The 18083-nt window shown below is 38.1% G+C and overlaps 1 protein-coding gene across 1 annotated transcript; it reads left to right on the top strand.

The window, feature by feature from the left end:
• Positions 1-1407: 1407 nt before the first annotated feature.
• Positions 1408-18068, top strand: GTPBP8 (GTP binding protein 8 (putative)). The gene is made up of 6 exons (XM_041765360.1): positions 1408-1773; positions 4046-4144; positions 6057-6187; positions 7345-7444; positions 9388-9506; positions 14660-18068. The coding sequence occupies exons 1-6, from the start codon at positions 1438-1440 to the stop codon at positions 14739-14741; spliced, it is 867 nt and encodes a 288-aa protein (XP_041621294.1). The 5' UTR covers positions 1408-1437; the 3' UTR covers positions 14742-18068.
• The last annotated feature ends 15 nt before the right edge of the window (positions 18069-18083 follow it).

Genomic DNA, 18083 nt, shown 5'->3' with positions numbered 1-18083 from the left:
TGATAGTCAACATAGCTCATCAGGAGTCACGCTGCCTGGACCCCCGCTTCTCGATATGGTTTTTCTTTGTGTGTTGGCATCATTGTCTCTTCAAGTGCCTTTGGTGTCCTCCACGTAGCTGGGAAGAATGGCCATCATGAGTGCTGGACTCACATTCTACCACTGTGACAACGGCAGAGCCAGCTGCCCATCCGACTTCAACATAATGGCTACACACACACACACACACACAACCTCGGGACTCCTCTTTGGCCTTTTCCTAAGCATTCATCATCTAATATATTCCGTGTTTTACTTATTTGTTGTCTCAAGACAATAACATGGGGACAGAATTAACATTTCTGTTTATTCTCTGATACATCTCCAGAGTCCAGTGTAGCACTTGCCATATAGTTGGTGCTCATTACATATTTGATGAATTAACAAATGATGGAATCTTGCAGGGGATGCCTTCCCACTCTGTTAGATAATGTACCCTACAGTATCATACAGGGGAGTACATAATGGTTCAGTACATGAATACAATCCTCATTTATCGGCCTCTCCCAGCTTCTTTCTGTTTAGCAAAATACATGCTAACTTCAGTGCTGTGGACCTAGACCCAGGGTGGGATTCGCACAGTTCCCCAGGGAAGAGCGATGCCCTTGGATCAATTCAAGCCCTATCTCACCTCCTTGTTATGTTTGCAAACTCTGCATGATTTAAGTAGCTGCTTGGTTTCCTAATCCACGTTCCTCTTCCCCACTGGGATTTAAATCTTACTCTGAATCGAAGGCCTGAAACCCTGCCCAGCCAGGAGGCTAGGTCCTTTGCAGAGGGAGCTACTTCACCCAGACCGACCCCCTGGAACCCACATGCTGCCAACCGTCAGTCAAGCTATCTCAAGAACACCTAGGGGTACCATGGCAACACCCCATCCAGCAGACTGAATCTTTTAACACTGATGTGGCCTGATTTTCCCGGACTTTTGACAGTTCCCTCTGGGACTGCGCATCCACCGCAGCTCTACAACAGCTCATCACATCTTCGCCGAGTGATGGGAACGTCCGCATCAACGTCGATGATCCGTGACACCACCGGATACAGCGAGGGGTAAACAGGCCTGGAATCTACCAGAGTTTCACACATCTGCTCCTTCGTTTGACACTCAAGGGCCACGCAGCCCAAATATGTCTTTTCACCTCTGTAACTGTCTAACAACCGCTTCACGGTGATAATACATGTCAAAGGCACAGTCGTCAGCGGGCGGCTGCGTGTGACTCAACCAGCAGTTCCTCTGAGTCCCCCGCCCCTCCGCCCCCGCGAGGAAACCTCCGCCTCCAGCTCTGGGGCGGAAACGTGTGAGGCCGGATGAGACTACAATTCCCAGCAGGCGTAGCGGGAGCGGCGCGTCACCCAGGCGCAGACCACACGCCGCGGGGCTTGTGGGAGCGCAAAATGACCGCGCGGGGGTTGCGGCGAGCCGCGAGCAGGCTCCTGGAGCGGCCGGCGGTTCCGGGCCGCGTGAGCCGAGCTTGCAGCACGTTCCGCACCTTCGCGGAAGTTCTCAGGCTGCCCCCGAGACAAATGACGAAGCTCGCGTTCCCCTTACGGGAGCTGCAGCGGCAGCTCACACCGGACTCGAGGTTGGGCCTCCACGTGAAGACCTTTGACCCGAGCCTGGAGGCCATCTCCCAGGCGGAGAGCGTCTTCACCGCCGGCGGCCGGCACCGCATCGAGTACGTCAGCTCCGCCGTGCGTCTCGACCACGCCCCGGACCTCCCTCACCCTGAGGTGAGAGCCGCCGCTGCCCCCGGGTCGCGGCGACTGGGGCCTCCTGCCCTCGCCCATCGTTGGCACCGACAGAGATTTTCTTTTTTTTTTTTTTTTTTTTTGAGAGAGAGATTTTCCAACTCTGTGTGGACGCATAGAATTATTTTAACCAAATCCGCATAGAATTCACGCATAGAATTTAACGAAAACACGTGTAGTTTTAGTTATTTTTGGGTAATGGATATGGAAAAGATGGCGAAGCCCAAACCAGTTCAAAAAACAAACAAACCTGACTGGCCTTTTGTGATCTCTTTCTTTTTTAATGAAAGTGGGGGAAAACGTGCCGAGACGAACGACACAGACAGAGTGAAGAAAATGAAAAGTCTTAATAGTCCCACAAAGGTGGTGGCCCTTAAACGTACGTCATTTTCACCCAGTCTCGGTTTCCTGTCGTCCAGAAAATAATAATCACATAGACATGGCAACCACGTAGGTTTATTGTCTTAAACAGCGTGAGTGAAATTCCACGGAGAGTGCCTTTAACGCGTGCCTTACGGATGTCATTACTTGGGACTGCACCAGGGCGGTGGAAACTGTCCTAATTGGAACTGGTGTGATAGTTTGAGTAGTGGGAGCTAAGGGTGTAGGGAGGTCATTTAAAGATTTTGAGATAGTACCGGATTTTGACTGAAGCTTCTGAATTCCGGACTTTTTGTGTAATTCGTTTTTTTTTTTTTTTTTTTTAATTCAGTCTTACTCATACTGTTATTGGATTTAATCCGGCAGAGCATTTGAAATGTATGCAGGACTCCGATCAACTCCTGTTGAAGGACAGACCCCAGTCTTGCAAAATATTTAGCGTCCCCCGGCTCCACCAAGTGCCACCCAGTCATATCCATAAGTAGAAATACCCTTACAGATTCCCAAAGCCCCCCCCCTCCCCGACCCCCCCCCCCCCAGAGGGTGATACCACCTTCACCAAGAACCACTGGTTGGGGGCAGCCTCGGTGGCTCAGTGGTCCTGGATGGAGTCCCACATCGGGCTCCCTTGTATGGAGCCTGCTCCTCCCTCTGCCCATCTCTCTCTCTCATGAAATAAATCTTAAAAAAAAAAAAAAAAAAAAAAAACACTGGTTGGTATTGTACCTCCTTCAATACCATGTTAAAAAGCAGGGTCATGTCTATTAATGGTTAGTATCAGGAACATTATGTTCCTTTCTAGGCTATAGAAGTCTAAAGGAGAAAACCTTAATTGGAGTGAGAGGTCAAAGGGGAGGAATAACCTATAAATACAGTGGTGTTACAGTCTACTTTGGGATTTTTTGGGGGGGGGGAAATCAGTTTCCTGGCAGTTTCAGACTTGTAGTTGTACTTGAGAATAAGTTTTGTCGGAATGCGTCTAGTTTTTAACTTTAAAAAGCTTTGTTGGGGATCCCTGGGTGGCGCAGCGGTTTGGCGCCTGCCTTTGGCCCAGGGCGCGATCCTGGAGACCCGGGATCGAATCCCACATCAGGCTCCCGGTGCATGGAGCCTGCTTCTCCCTCTGCCTGTATCTCTGCCTCTCTCTCTCTCTGTGTGTGTGACTATCATAAATAATAAAAAAAAAAAAAAAAATTTAAAAAAAATAAAAAATAAAAAAAAATAAAAATAAAAAGCTTTGTTAATATGGAATGCTTAATAAATGTCCCAGATATTCTTGAGTAGCATAATGTAATTCAAGGCACAGGTTCTGGATATAGATGTTCCGAGTTTAAATTCCCACTTCTTCCCTTTCTAGCTATATAATTTTGGGCCGCTTTTTTAGCCTCTCTCTGTCTCTAGTTTTATCATTTGTAAAATGGGGATAATAGTATTACCTACCTTATAGAGATACTGGAAAAATAGGTAAGAAAACATTTTTTTAAGATTTTATTTATTTATTCATGAGAGACACACAGAGGCAGAGATACAGGCAGAGGGAGAAACAGGCTCCCTGTGGGGAGCTCGATGTGGGGCTCGATCCCAGGACCCCAGGATCACTACTTGAGCTGAGGGCAGATTGTCAACCACTGAGCCACCCAGGTGTCCCTAGATAAGAAAATTTACGTTAAGTGCTTTGAACAGTACGTGGCACTGGGAATCATTCAGTAGATAGTAGCTATATGTTAGAATTTGAGGTTTGACTAAACATAAACCACCTTTCTACATGGCTAGGCAAGACAATAGTTTGACAGATTTTTGCAGCTAGTACAACATATAACAAAAATGAATATATATACCTAGTATTCAGTTATCTTCTTTTTCCTTGTATAAGGTATGTTTTATAGGCAGAAGCAATGTTGGAAAATCCTCTCTAATAAAAGCCTTATTTTCACTGGCCCCAGACGTCGAAGTCAGAGTCTCCAAAAAGCCGGTATGTTGAAGGAAAGGTTGGGGAGGTGAGATATAAAAGAAATAGCATACTGAAATTAAAACATGTCTGAACTATCTCTGAAATGACTAAAGTGACTAATGTTGAGAGTTACAAGCAATCATACTTGTTAACTTCCTAGAACAATGATTTCTTTCAAACAAGTAGTAAAGTGAGACATTTTATTAATGCCTGTATATTTCCCGGAAGAAAAAGGAAGTATGTCTGGATTTTAGTTGTCTTGCCAGTTTCTTGAGGAAATCTTTTGTCCAAATCTTTTCAAAAGAGTTGCCAGGTTAAGTGTTCTATTGCCATTCTATATGTCTTTAAGAATGATCATCTAGTTCCACACTGATTTTATTTTTTATTAATAATAAATTTATTTTTTATTGGTGTTCAATTTGTCAACATACAGAATAACACCCAGTGCTCATCCCGTCAAGTGCCCACCTCAGTGTCCGCCACCCAGTCAGCCCCACCCCCCACCCACCTCATGTTCTGTCTCCCTTTCTGATATTTCCCACTTATTTTTTCCTCCTTTCCCCTTTATTTCCTGTCACTATTTTTTATATTCCCCAAATGAATGATTTTAGAGGAAACTGCTTTGAAGCGGTTTTTTTCTCCTATAATCTTGTATACTTTGCTAACTCCTTTCTCCCTCCCTTTTCCTACCCCTTCTCTCTTTATATATAGATATAGATAAGATAAAGAGAAACTTGCATACATATACATATATATATTAGGTAGACCTCAGTTTACCCAGGGCCAAATTACGAGATTATCCCACCCAGTTTGCTATAGTAGCTTTCTGTCCTTTTTAAAATTTCCTTTACTCTTTCTCAATAATGCACACCACCAATATCTAAGATACCGTGTCCTTAAAACTCAGCCCTAGTTCTCCTCAGCTTATTATCTATCCATGGCAAACGTTCCCACTAACCTACGGCTCACTGCCCCCCTTTTACTTGCATTGGAACCCTTCCATGAAGCTTCACTAGTCTTCTCTTGCTCCCCATTTCTTCATATAGTTGATTCCCTGGCTCCATTGCTGATGCTAATGATTGTTATAATTCATTAAACCTCCTATCCTTAGGCCTTCTCTGTCTCACCAAATAATACAGCTAACCTCTCATTTCTAGGTAGGGTGGGTTCCCTTCCTGCTTTGAGAGGACAATGGAAGAAATGTATTCTTGACACTCCTCTGAAAATATCTGTTCTAATTCCAAACAATTTACTTTTTAAATTGTTTATCTTAATCTTTTGCTTTCTGATTAATAGTGCCATTGGACATGAGACCATGACTTTTTATCATCTTTATATCGTTTTAGTTTAACATATATTTTATAGTGCTGTACATTCTTTTTAAAAATGGTTTAATGAAAGCACTAAAACCATCTAATGAAACATGCAAAACATCCTGATTCTAGGGAAGCAGTAGTCTATCAGGTTTTGCATCTAGGTTTTATGAAAACCTATATGACTGGCAGTAAGTATTTTTAGTTTAACCAATTTGTGCCATAATTTATTTCTCTTTAAAGTGGAAATATATTATTCATCAGAGAATACTGACTAATGCGTGACACTATTACAAGGTAACTTTTCACTGAGAGAGAGAGAGAGCTAATGAAAAGACTCCCAACATATTTTGGGTACATATTCCTAATCAAAAATTCTTTTTAAGTCATATAGATTCTTTTAAGAATGAATTGGAGGGAAGAAGTAGTGTCATCTAAGCTTATCACTAGCCACTTCTCTTTTATCTTTTCCTGTATCATCATCAGCACAGCTAGGATTATATTCAGGACACTTAGGCTCTTAATAAATATTTGCTGATTGAATAGAAAATATTTTGAGTCATTAAACATGTAAAGGACATATTTTAAGAAAGCTTTTATTTTTCCATTTATTTTATCAGGGACACACAAAGAAAATGAATTTTTTCAAAGTTGGAAAATATTTTACATTGGTGGACATGCCAGGTTATGGCTATAGAGCTCCCGAAGATTTTGTTGACATGGTAGAGACCTATCTAAAAGAACGAAGGAAGTAAGGAAAAAATTTTCTTATAAGTTTAATCCAAAAGCACATTTTCATTAATGGAACATTAACATTCTCCACATTATGACTTCACATTATCAAGTGACTTCTTTTAGAAAGTACATTTTACTCTCATAATATTCTGTAATATAATATTTAGGGCCAAGGTATATAATGCTTGCTTAATTTTTTTCCTGTAGATTAGCTTAATGTTAAATTCAAGGGGTTTTCTAAATTGAGATTATAAATGTATTTCAGCAGAGTTCATTAATTTTCTTATATTGTGGTATTTACCACATTTTAAAAAACCTCAGTATATTTAAATAAATAAATAAATAAACCTCAGTATATTTTAAATACTTTTTTTAAATATTTTATTTATTTATTCATCAGAGAGAGAGAGGCAGAGACACAGGCAGAGGGAGAAACAGGCTCCATGCAGGGAGCCCAACGTGGGACTCAATCCCAGGTTTCCAGGATCACACCCTGGGCTGAAGGCGGCACTAAACTGCTGAGCCACCAGGGCTGCCCTATTTTAAATACTTCTGACACCACGTCATCTATAAACGTTACTTTTGTTGTCTCCATAAGTAGTCAAATGGCAGTTCTATGTTTCAAGCATTACCACAACATATAAAACAATTAAACTTTTGAAGTATAAAGAAGTATCTTCAAGTATCTTGCTTGTTATAGCTTTACATAGAAACTAAGATGAAATATTTACACAAAAAAATACAAAACATAATGTGTCTGTTTTCTCTTACCTGTTAGTCTTAAAGTATTATTTGAAAATTTAGACATTTTTTGTGATAACTTAATAGGTAATTGAGGTCATGTCTTGTTCTCCCACTAGAGTTCAAGCTTCTAAAGGAAGAGACTCATTCATCTTTGTGTCCAGTCCTTGGCAGGGGATCTTAGGTCCAATACTTGCTATTGAAATAAATTAATATTTAGTAAATTTAGTGATTGAAAGTAACAGCATTGAGATTTCTTGGATTGTAGGATGGACTTCTGGTGAACCGAGAATTCCTTTTGTCTAAAAAATTTTTAAATTTTGGAGTGAAAATTATCCAAAGGAAAAATTTCTTAGGATAGTAAGGGTCAGGGGGAGAAATGAATGAGTATATTTTATATTGTCATTAATTTTTATTTCTGCATTCTTATAGTTTGATGAGAACATTTTTGTTAGTGGATAGTGTTGTTGGAATTCAAAAAACCGACAATATTGCCATAGGAATGTGTGAAGAATTTGCATTACCTTATGTGGTAAGTATTTCTTTTGAATTATGGTTGCTATTGGAAATACCAGTTTGTGTATAAGCGTGTGCACTTGAGTTTGTGTGTGTGTGTGTATGTGTGTGTGTGTCTGCTCTCTCTTTAGTGAGAGAGCAGATCTTACCTCTGCAAGAGTAGTTTTTGAATAATCTTTTTATCAGCCTTTAATAGGTAAGTTCTGTGGTACTTCTATTTTCTTTTCTTTCTCTCAGCGTTAGGTTTTCAAAATTATAATCAAAGTATTTTTAAACTGTTCATTTAGTGTTCCGAAGTGCTTTTCCCTTTCATTTTTTTTTAATGGCAATATAAATACTTGTCTAAAACATGTTAGTGGCTTTTTAACAGCAGTTTGCATATAGTACTTACCAAAATGTCAATGAAATTGCAACTGAAAAATTTGCTAGTTTTTGAAGTTTAAGAATCATTTCAAGAAAATAGCTGGCTCCAGCATACACAGGTAGGATTTTTACATTCTTTAAGAAAAGAAAATTTCTTCTGGGAATATCATACCTCTGTTTTTTCTGTTGTTTTTCTAGAATAGACAACTTAGTAGGTTAGTATCTATATTTTCTTTGCTTCATGAGTTCTCCAGATAAAATAGCACCCCAGAGTTCCAAAGGAAGAGTGAAGAACCCATTGACTATAACTTGGTTTCAAAAAAAGTTAGGAGACCACTAAAACGTATCAGTAAAGTTTAATGCAAATCCAACCATGTTGCTAGTCAGCAACACTTTTGTATTCTTGTGGTTATGGAATTTGGGGATTTGCAAAAGCTAGAATTACAATTAGTATGAGGAGCCAAAGGTTGGATTGTAGTTCATATAGCAGAAAATACTCAATAGTGCCAAACTGGTTTTATTAAGTGATATAGCATTCCTAATTTGGTATCATAGATACCAATTTGTGAAATCATATATTTTTCTCAGTTTTAACTTTAAGGAAATATTACTTTCTTCTTTGGAAAAGAGGTTGTGATATAAAAATTATGCCTCCTTTTAAATTTCAGCATATTTGCTCTTATGAGGAAAGATTCCCAATTGGAGGGACTCACAAGTCATTAGAAACCACAGACTTTCTGCCTCTCACTCCTTTTGCCATTAACATTTTCTATAACTGAAAAGCATAGGTTATTATTTCAGGAAATTTAATTTTATAGAAATTCCCCAGGAAAATTGATAGATCAAAGTTTTACTTTTTAATTGATTTTGTAATCATTCCTATAATTGTAGTGGATATAAGATACAAATAGCCTGATTTCTAGTTTTCCATTATATTATTACATTTAAGGCAGAACTATTTCCTGGTCAAAAATGATTGTAAGTTGGCAATTTTATATGGATCAACCCAATAATTCTATGTATCTTAGTTAACATATATAGTGATTGCATGAAACATTTGTTTTATGTCAATTGCAAATATGGCTCAAGGGTCCTTTTCACTGGTCTTGAATCCAAGATATTATGGCTTTGTGTATTTAAAGCACCATTAAACAGCAAACACATCATACATGCTTTATACATTGCATGCATTAACTCATTTAATCCTCATGGTAACTCCTTTTGGGGGTGTCACTTTTATTTTATAGATGAAAAAATAAGTATAGAGAGATTAAGAAACTTACAAAGGTCACCTAATTGTTATTAAACATTTGTAGCTAGGGATGCCTCGGTGGTATAGTTGGTTAAGTGTCCAATTCTTGTTTTTGGCTCAGGTTGTGATCTTGGGGTTGTGGAATTGAGCCCTGCATGGGACTCTATGCTCAGCCAGAGTCAGCTAAGGTTTCTCTTTCCCTCCCCCTGCCCTTCCTCCTGTGCCCTCATTCTCTCTCTAGAATAAATAAATAAATCTTTTTTAAAAATTGTAGCTAAAGTGTGTAAAACTGTATATTAATAAGATCTTTATTTCCAATGCTTGAATATTTGTTTTTCTTACAGATGGTATTAACAAAAATTGACAAATCTTCCAAGGGACATCTTTTAAAACAAGTGCTTCAGATCCAAAAATTTGTTGAAAGTGAAACACAAGGATGTTTTCCTCAGTTGTTTCCTGTAAGGTAAGACTTGAATTATTTTGTAACTAACATCCTTTGTGTCTGATACACATATATTATATATATATATATATATAAATACATATAAAACATATAAATATATATATAGTGTTTCTTAGTTTGTATTTGTTATATATTATATAGCGTTTCTTCGATTGAGGTATCACTTAAAATAAGAGGAGTTTGGAAGACTACACACGTAACCATGATTTATTGGTACAACCCATCAGCACTTTTATTTTTTCTTCCCTCTAATTTGTCTGCTTTCTGCAGTCTTTTGCTGGATCTTCCCTGTAGGTATCTTCCTTCTCTTTCTGCCTCAGCCTAGCTCAACCCTAGACCACAGCAGAAGTGAAAACGTTTTACTTTTTTTTTTTTTTTTTTAAGATTTTACTTATTCATTCATGAGACACACACAGAATGCGAGGCAAAAACACAGGCAGAGGGAGAAGCAGGCCCCATGCATGGAGCCCAATGTGGGACTGGATCCTGGTCTCCAGGATCACGCGCTGGGCTGAAGGCGGCTCTAAACCACGAGCCACCCAGGCTGCCCAAACTTTTTTACTTTTTTTTTTAACTTTTTAAAATCAGCTAAACAATAGCCACAATAAAGATACTACCATGCTTTTCTCACTTTCAAAAACAAACAAAAAAAACTACATTATTTTTATGAAAGAAACCTTTTTCAGGCTGTGAGGGATAAAAATTTTTCTTTAAAAAAGAAATGCTTCACGTAAGTTAGAATTAAGCATTGGTAGCAGACAGAATGGTTATTTCTCGAGCTGGCAATTTTGAGATATTTGATATAGTTTAGTGATGAAATATGAGTGTACTTTGAGCATATACCTTGGATGTAGTAAGTGCCTTGTACTAGAGCAAAGATACAGTATCATTTCCATATGATTTTCTTACTCTAACTTCTTTATGGAAGGCACTATAGTATTTGCTATAAGAAATAATGAAACCAAGTAACAGTTTTATATGAAACTGTCTCTTCATCAGTTATTCAAGGTCCTACCAATCCAGATCACATTTAAATTGTTTGTAATTATGAACATGCCTGTCAAAATCCTTCACTCATTTCTACAAAATGCTCTTCTCCCTTGACTTTCATTCAGGAATTTATCCTGTTCATTTGTCTGTGTCCCATCTGTACAATGGAGATTCCTACAGGCAGGAGTGAAATCCTACTTCTTAGAGCCCTGAGCATTGTCATAGGACAATAGCTGTTTTTTTTTTTCTAAGATTTTATTTATTTATTCATGATAGACATAGAGAGAGGCAGAGACACAGGCAGAGGGAGAAGCAGGCTCCACACCAGGAGCCCTACGCAGGACTCGATCCCAGAACCCCAGGACGGCACCCTGGGCCAAAGGCAGGCACCAAACCGCCGACCCACCAAGGGATCCCCAATAGCTGTTTCTTTTAACTATTTAATAAGAAGGAAGTAAGACCTTCACTAAAAATGCAGCACAAACATAAGATGGACAGATTGTGGCTTAAGAGCAGCATTTATTGGGAAAAAATTAAGCTTTAGTTGACTATAAGTTGAATATGAATTAACAGTTCAGTGAGGCTGGAAAAAACTGACAGTGTTTTCTTGACCTACATTAATAGAATTATAGTGTTCCAAACAAGGGAATGATCTAACAGTAGTTCCACACTTCTTTGAGCTATATGTCATCAGACCAATCAGATTGGATTGTGGCTGGACATTAATAACAACTGAGCTATCTGCAAACAGATGGTCTTGGGGTGGTTACGTCACTACATCATTCATAACACTTACCTGGTCCTCAGAGTAAACATCTCTATGCCTAATTAGGGCTATTTGTAAGTCAAAGAAGTGAAGTGAGTAGCAGAGAGATATTTGTTTAAATAGAACAGGGAAGCCTGGGTGGCTCAGTGGTTGAGCATCTGCCTTTGATTCAGGGCCTGATTCCAGGATCCAGGATTGAGTCCCGCACTGGGCTTCCTGCATGGAGCCTGTTTCTCCCTCTGCCTGTGTCTCTGCCTCTCTCTCTCTGTGTCTATCATGGATAAATAAATCTTTACTTCTTGACTATAGATTTTAAAGCAACTTACTTCATTTTCTGAGTCTGTTTTCTCCCTAGTAAAAATATGATTGTTAGAAGAATAATAAAATGTATTGTGACTGATGTACACACAGCCATATAATAAATGTTAATTTCCTTTCTTGCCAAAAATCAGTAAGTAGCATGGTTAGGCCAACAACCCAGATTATCAGGTTCTCAGTACTTTTTAGAGATAATCCTTTCTTTAGATATGTCAGCATTCTCTGCTGTATGGTCCTGGAATCACTGTTGCCTCTGTACTCACCATAAGTGACCAAAGTACTGCAGAAGCCATACAAGTCTAAGACCTGAGGTGCAGAAGCCTGGTGACTTTCAAGAACTTCAGCATTCACTGTACCATAGGGACCACATACAGAAATTTGGCAGGCTATACTCTGTAGCTCTCAAAACCCAATTCAGAAAATAGTTAAACACATTCCTTGGTTTTATGCTCATGACCAAGTCCTAGTCCATCCCTCCAGAAAGAAGTTTGGCCTGTTCACAAAATAATTATTATAAAATATGTCAGGTTTTATTTCCTTCTCTTCTTATATGATCCTTGTAGGAGAAAGGTGGAAGTACAGTCCAGCAAATGTTGGCCTTTAAGGCTATAGGCAAAAGTTTAAATGCTAAACTTCACTTATAACCCAGAACTCATTATGGGCTGTTCTCAAGCAGACAGCTTTGGTCAAAAAGCTTAAAATGCTGTATTTTATCAAGAAGGGAATCAGGAGTACAGGAGAAAATATTTTACTTGTTTTATATACAGGTATATATCATTCCTATATCCATAAAAGTCATAGTGTATTCAAAAAAGTCCATGTATCCTAAGAAACCATGTGGTCACTTCCAGCTGTCAAATGGATGGATGCATATAGATGGATATAGTAAGATGAGTAGACAATAATAGACACAATAATGGTGATAATTTTTAAAAATAACAAACGGTCTAAAGTATTAAGGTTGTTGAGTCTTTGTCACAAAAAAAAACAAACTAAAAAGATCAAAACTTTTAGTCTGGGAAATAAAAAGCAAAATAGAAGATATTTCAATGACATTTTCACAGAAATAGAACAATGTTAAAATTTGTATGGAACCACAAATAGCCAAAGCAATCTTGAGAAAGAACAAAGCTGAAGGTATCATGTTCCCTGATTTCAAACTATATTATAAAGCTACAGTAATCAAAAAAGTAGTACTGGCATACAAAAAAAGATACATAGATCAGTGGAACAGAACAGCCCACCAATAATCCCACACATATATGGTCACTATGACAAAGAAGCCAAGAATATACTGTGGGACAAGGGCAATGTCAGTAAATGGTGTCGGCAAAAGAATGAAACTTCGATTACAGTCTTATATTATACTCAAAAATTAACTCAAAATAGGCCGGAAGCCATAAAACTTCTAGAAGAAAACCTACACACTTAACATCAGACTTGGCAGTGATTTTTTGGATTTGACACCAAAAGCAAAGGCAACAATAGCAAAAATAAACACAAGGGACTACACTGAACTGTAAAAAAGCTCCTGCACAGCAAAGGAAACCATCAGCAAAAGGAAAAGGCAACCTACTGAAAGAATTTGCAAATCATATATCTGATAAGGGGCTTATTACATAACTCCTATAACTCAATAGCAAAAAAATAAAAATAAAAAAATAGAGGATTTGAAGATATTTTTCCAAAGAAAGCAGACATATGAACAACAGGAGAAGATGAAAATATGAAAAGATGCTTAGCATCACTAACCATCAAGGAAATGCAAATCAAAACTGCAATGAGATACCACCTCACACCTATTGGAATGGCTATTATCAAAAAGGAAAAAAAAAAAACAAAAAACAAATAATAAGCATTGGTGAGAATGTAGAGAAAAGGGAAACCTTGTGCACTGTTAGGAATGAAATCACTGCAGACACTATGGAAAACAATATGAGGTTCCTTAAAATATTAAAAAGAGAATTACCATATGATCTGAAAATACCACTTATAGGTATTTATCCAAAGAAAACAAGAACACTGATTGAAAAGATATATGCACCCCACATTCACTGCAACATTGTTTACAATAGCCAAGATACCAAACAGCCTAACTGTCCATTGATAGATGAATGGACAAAGAAAGTGTAGTGTTTATGTACGTACAATGGAATACAATTCCATTAGAAAAGAATGAAGAAAAGAATGAAGTCTTGCCATTTGTGACAACATTGGTGGATTTTGAGGGGATTAAACTAAGTGAAGTAAGTCAGGCAGAGAAAGACAAATACCATATGATCTCACTTATATGTGGAATTTGGGAAACAACAAAAAAGCAAAATCATAGATAAAGAGATGGGTGGTTGTCAGAGGTGGAGGATGGAGGATAGGGGATACAGGGAAGGGGATCAAAAGGTACAAATTTCCAGTTATAAAATAAGTCGTTGAGATGTAATGTACAACATGGTGACTGTCATACTGTATTGCATATTTGAAAGTTGCTGAGAGCAAATCTTAAAAGTCCTCATCGTAAGAAAAAGAAAAATTATAACAGCTGATGACAGATGTTAACTAGACTTACTGCAACCTTTTCACAATATATACGAATATCTAATCATTATGTTATACAACTGAAGCTAATGTGTCAATTATACCTCAAAAATAAAAAACTTAGGGGATCCCTGGATGGCGCAGCGGTTTGGCGCCTGCCTTTGGCCCAGGGCGTGATCCTGGAGACCCGGGATCGAATCCCACATCAGGCTCCCGGTGCATGGAGCCTGCTTCTCCCTCCGCCTGTGTCTCTGCCTCTCTCTCTCTCTCTGTGACTATCATAAATAAATAAATAAATAAATAAATAAATAATAAAAAACTTAGTCTGGTTAATAAAAGGCAAATTGGTGGATAAGGTGAAATTTTTAGGATTCTGAGAATATGGATCATCATTTTTAAAATAGAAGAGGCTGGCAGAAGAGAGGAAAAATTAAGACATTCTGTTTCATATATGAAACTCAAGAGTTTTAAAAGAGTTTTTAAGTTAGATGAATTCAGATACGTTACTACATCTGAAGTAAAGAAAATTTTTCTTTTCTTTTCACAGTTCTGTGACCTATTCTGGAATCCATCTGTTGAGATGTTTTATTGCAAATATAACAGGAAATCTTAAGACTGATGGCCCCTAATTTAGCTGAAGATTCAAAATCCTTTATGCCAACTAGAGTTGAACACCTAGAATTTCAGCATTGTTTTAAATGTTGTGTACCTATTAATTTGCAGAAGGATCATTTCAGCTTTAAAACCTGCATCTTGGGCAGCCCGGGTGGCTTAGCGGTTTAGCGCCGCCTTCGGCCCAGGGTCTGATCCTGGATACCCAGGATCGAGTCCCGCATCGGGCTCTCTGCATGGAGCCTGCTTCTCTTTCTGTCTGTGTGTGTCTCATGAATAAATAAATGAAGTCAAATAAATAAATAATAATAAATAAATAAATAAATAAATAAATAAAACCTGCATCTTCCCAAACCAAGAATGAATTTGTGCTGGGAAACAGAAGTTTATAAATAATAAATTATGCTATTCATTAGGACAGATACTATTTTATTTTAACAGTTCCTGTTTTAGCAATGTTCCTATTTTAACAAACTGGCAAACAAGAGCATATAGAAATCCATAATATGAAACCTATTTAGTGCTACCTAGAGATGCTGTGTTTTTATTGGGCTTTTGCCTTTTAAAGACAATGTTTATTATGTATATTTAAGTATTAAAATGGAGTAGTTAATAAAGGGGTTACTTTTCTGTTAAGCACTTATAGGGAGATGGAAAGAAATGCTCCTCTCAATGCCTTAATTTATCTTTTTTCTGAGTCCTTACTTGAAAATAAAATAATATTCTTGATAAAATTTCAGTCAGTCCATGATGAGGCTGGAGTCATTTACCTTCAGGTGAACACAGGATTCAGAATCAGAAGACGAGAATTTAAGTTTCAGTTCTAATATTTATTATGTTGGGCCTTGGGCAGATTACTTGATTTCTCTGCCCTTCATTTATAATTTGCAAAGCTATAGAAATTAAAATGGTATTATATGTGTAAAGGATATCTGTTTACAGATTTATAAAGTGAAACCAATCCAAGAAACAGCAAACCTCAGATTTATCACAGAAAACCTCCTGTCATAGAGGAGAAAACATTTTCTTTAGTGAAAGACAAAAACCAAAAACTAGTTTTTTTGAGAAAACTGGTATTTGCAAAAGGCGAGAAAAAAGTCGCTCAGCCTGTTTAGAATTGGTACAGTAAGATTCAGAATGGAAAGATAAAGCCTTCCTTTGAGCTAAAGTTAACAGAAAAGATTTTTATGAAGATGCTACTGACCTATTCATGTAAGTAAGTGGCTTAGCTTTTCAAAGTGAGAGTGAATATTACAAGATTATTGCAGTAGCCCCAGATAAAACCTTAAGGCTGTAAAACAACTTTGGGGCTTTTTAGGGAAATTCAATTATGAATATATTTTCATAGTTGATAGCACTGGTCTGTTCTAACCAGCAGTGTTTTAAGCTCAAACAAAAAAAACCTTTAGGTATTCACAAAGTAAAATATATGGTAACAGTAGAATGATCTTAGAAGTCATCATTTTGCCTGCCAGTGTTACTTTACTGCTCATCTTAGCCTTGGTTCTCCTAAAAGCAGAGTCCAAGACAAAAGTTTGCATGCAGTCATTTATTTGGGAAGTGATTCCAGGGAACAGGAGTGATGAAGAAAGGAAACAGAAGGAAGGAGAGTCAATCAAGGATGGAGGAGTCGGACATCACATAAGTACTAGTCTTGATCTTGAGGGACTTTCTAGAAGAGGAGCCTTAGGAAATGTGCCTCTGAGTTGTCTTTGAAGTGGCCTTCTCCCCAATTCTTCCAGTTTGTGCATGCCTAAGTGCCAAGTAATTCTTGCAACTTGTCAGAAGGAGCAGGAAGTGAGGGGTCTCTGGAACAGGAGGCAAAGTGCAGTTGTCCACTCCTGCTGGAAACTGGTTGGCACAGCAGTGGCTGAAGTAAAAAAGCTAAGTGGATTTGGAATGGGAGGCCTCAGCATAGTGCTCTTACGAATGAGAGGAGTGTTTTAATGCTACCAGGGCAGGAAAATCAGTATTCACTGTGATGACACACTAACAGGAGTTTTCTTGGAGGGGCTGGGGCGTGGGGTGAGGAACAGAGGGAAAGGGATAAAGAGAATCTTAAGCAGGTTCCATACCCATCACAGAGCCCAACATGGGACTCAATCTCACAACCCTGAGATCCTGACCTGAGCTGAAATCAGCTGAAAGAGTTGGATGCTTAACTGAGCTACCCAGGTGCCCCACTAACAGAAGTTTCTAATCTAATTTATTACTAATACATGATTTGTATATCACAGATTTCACTTTTTAAAATTTAAAACATTAGAATTCTAAATTGTTTGGAAAGATTAACTGATCTAGAATAGGGGAGAAGGAGGAGATGAAGAAATTTACTCCAAAGAAACATTAATGAAGTACAAGAAAGTGTTAGGCCTATAGTCCAATCCAGGCTTTATAGTTTTACCTCCTTAGACAATTTACTGAACACTGGTTTTTCCACTGAGGGATAATCTCCAAAGTCTCCTTCAGCTGTCAGAGTTTATGATCCTTGAACTATAATGCCACTTCACATGAAGCAGTCTAAGCCCAGGGAACCTAACTCTGGAGTCATATGCAAATAACAAATAAAAGCAGAAACAAGATTGGACCTTAAATCTTAGAATCGTAAAAGCTGATGGTTATTTCTAGACTGGTCATGAGATCTCCTTAGTATTATCTATGTTTTAAGGCACCAAGTAGCTTCTACCACTTGGTAGGAAGACAGGAAAAATATAAACAATGAAAAGTGACTAGAAATTAAGGACTTTGAAGTAAATCAAGATGTTTAGCAAGGCTTCAGGAAAGAAAGAAGCTGAAGCAGTGTTTAACTCTGCTTCGCAGGCTACTTGCATCAAAATCATCTAAGCTCCTTGTTAAAAATGCAGGCTTCTGGGCACCTGGGTAGCTCAGTCAGTTGGGAGTCTGACTCTTGATCCCAGCTTGGGTTTAGATCTCAGGGTCATGAGGTCATGCAGGCTTCTGTCCTCATCCCCTGGCTGTGTTTATCAGTCTCTTCAGAAAGGTATCTGCATTTTTTAAACAACCCACCAAGTGATTCTCAAAACAGCACAATGTATGAGAACCACTAGTATAGATAAGCAGGAAAATGTACAGAAAGAATAGGCCAAATAAAGAATGGAAAGGAAATAGAGTGATGGTGGCCAAGGAAAAGAAAGATGTGGTACATACCAGGCACTGTTTTATTTTTCTATAAATCTACATGTAAGATAAAACTTAAGGCTACAGACTTCTTAACAAATAGCTTACTGACCTAATTCTAGTAAACTAGACCATTCAAAAATACATACGATTTGCCCTGAGCAACAGTGCTAACAGTATACAAATGTCAGATGACAGCATCAGCACTAAATTATAAATTT

The sequence above is a fragment of the Vulpes lagopus genome, chromosome 1 (assembly GCF_018345385.1).
Source record: "Vulpes lagopus strain Blue_001 chromosome 1, ASM1834538v1, whole genome shotgun sequence".
Lineage (NCBI taxonomy): Eukaryota > Metazoa > Chordata > Mammalia > Carnivora > Canidae > Vulpes > Vulpes lagopus.
The sequence above is the reverse complement of the archived record's forward strand: the minus strand, read 5'-3'. Positions and strand labels throughout refer to the sequence as shown.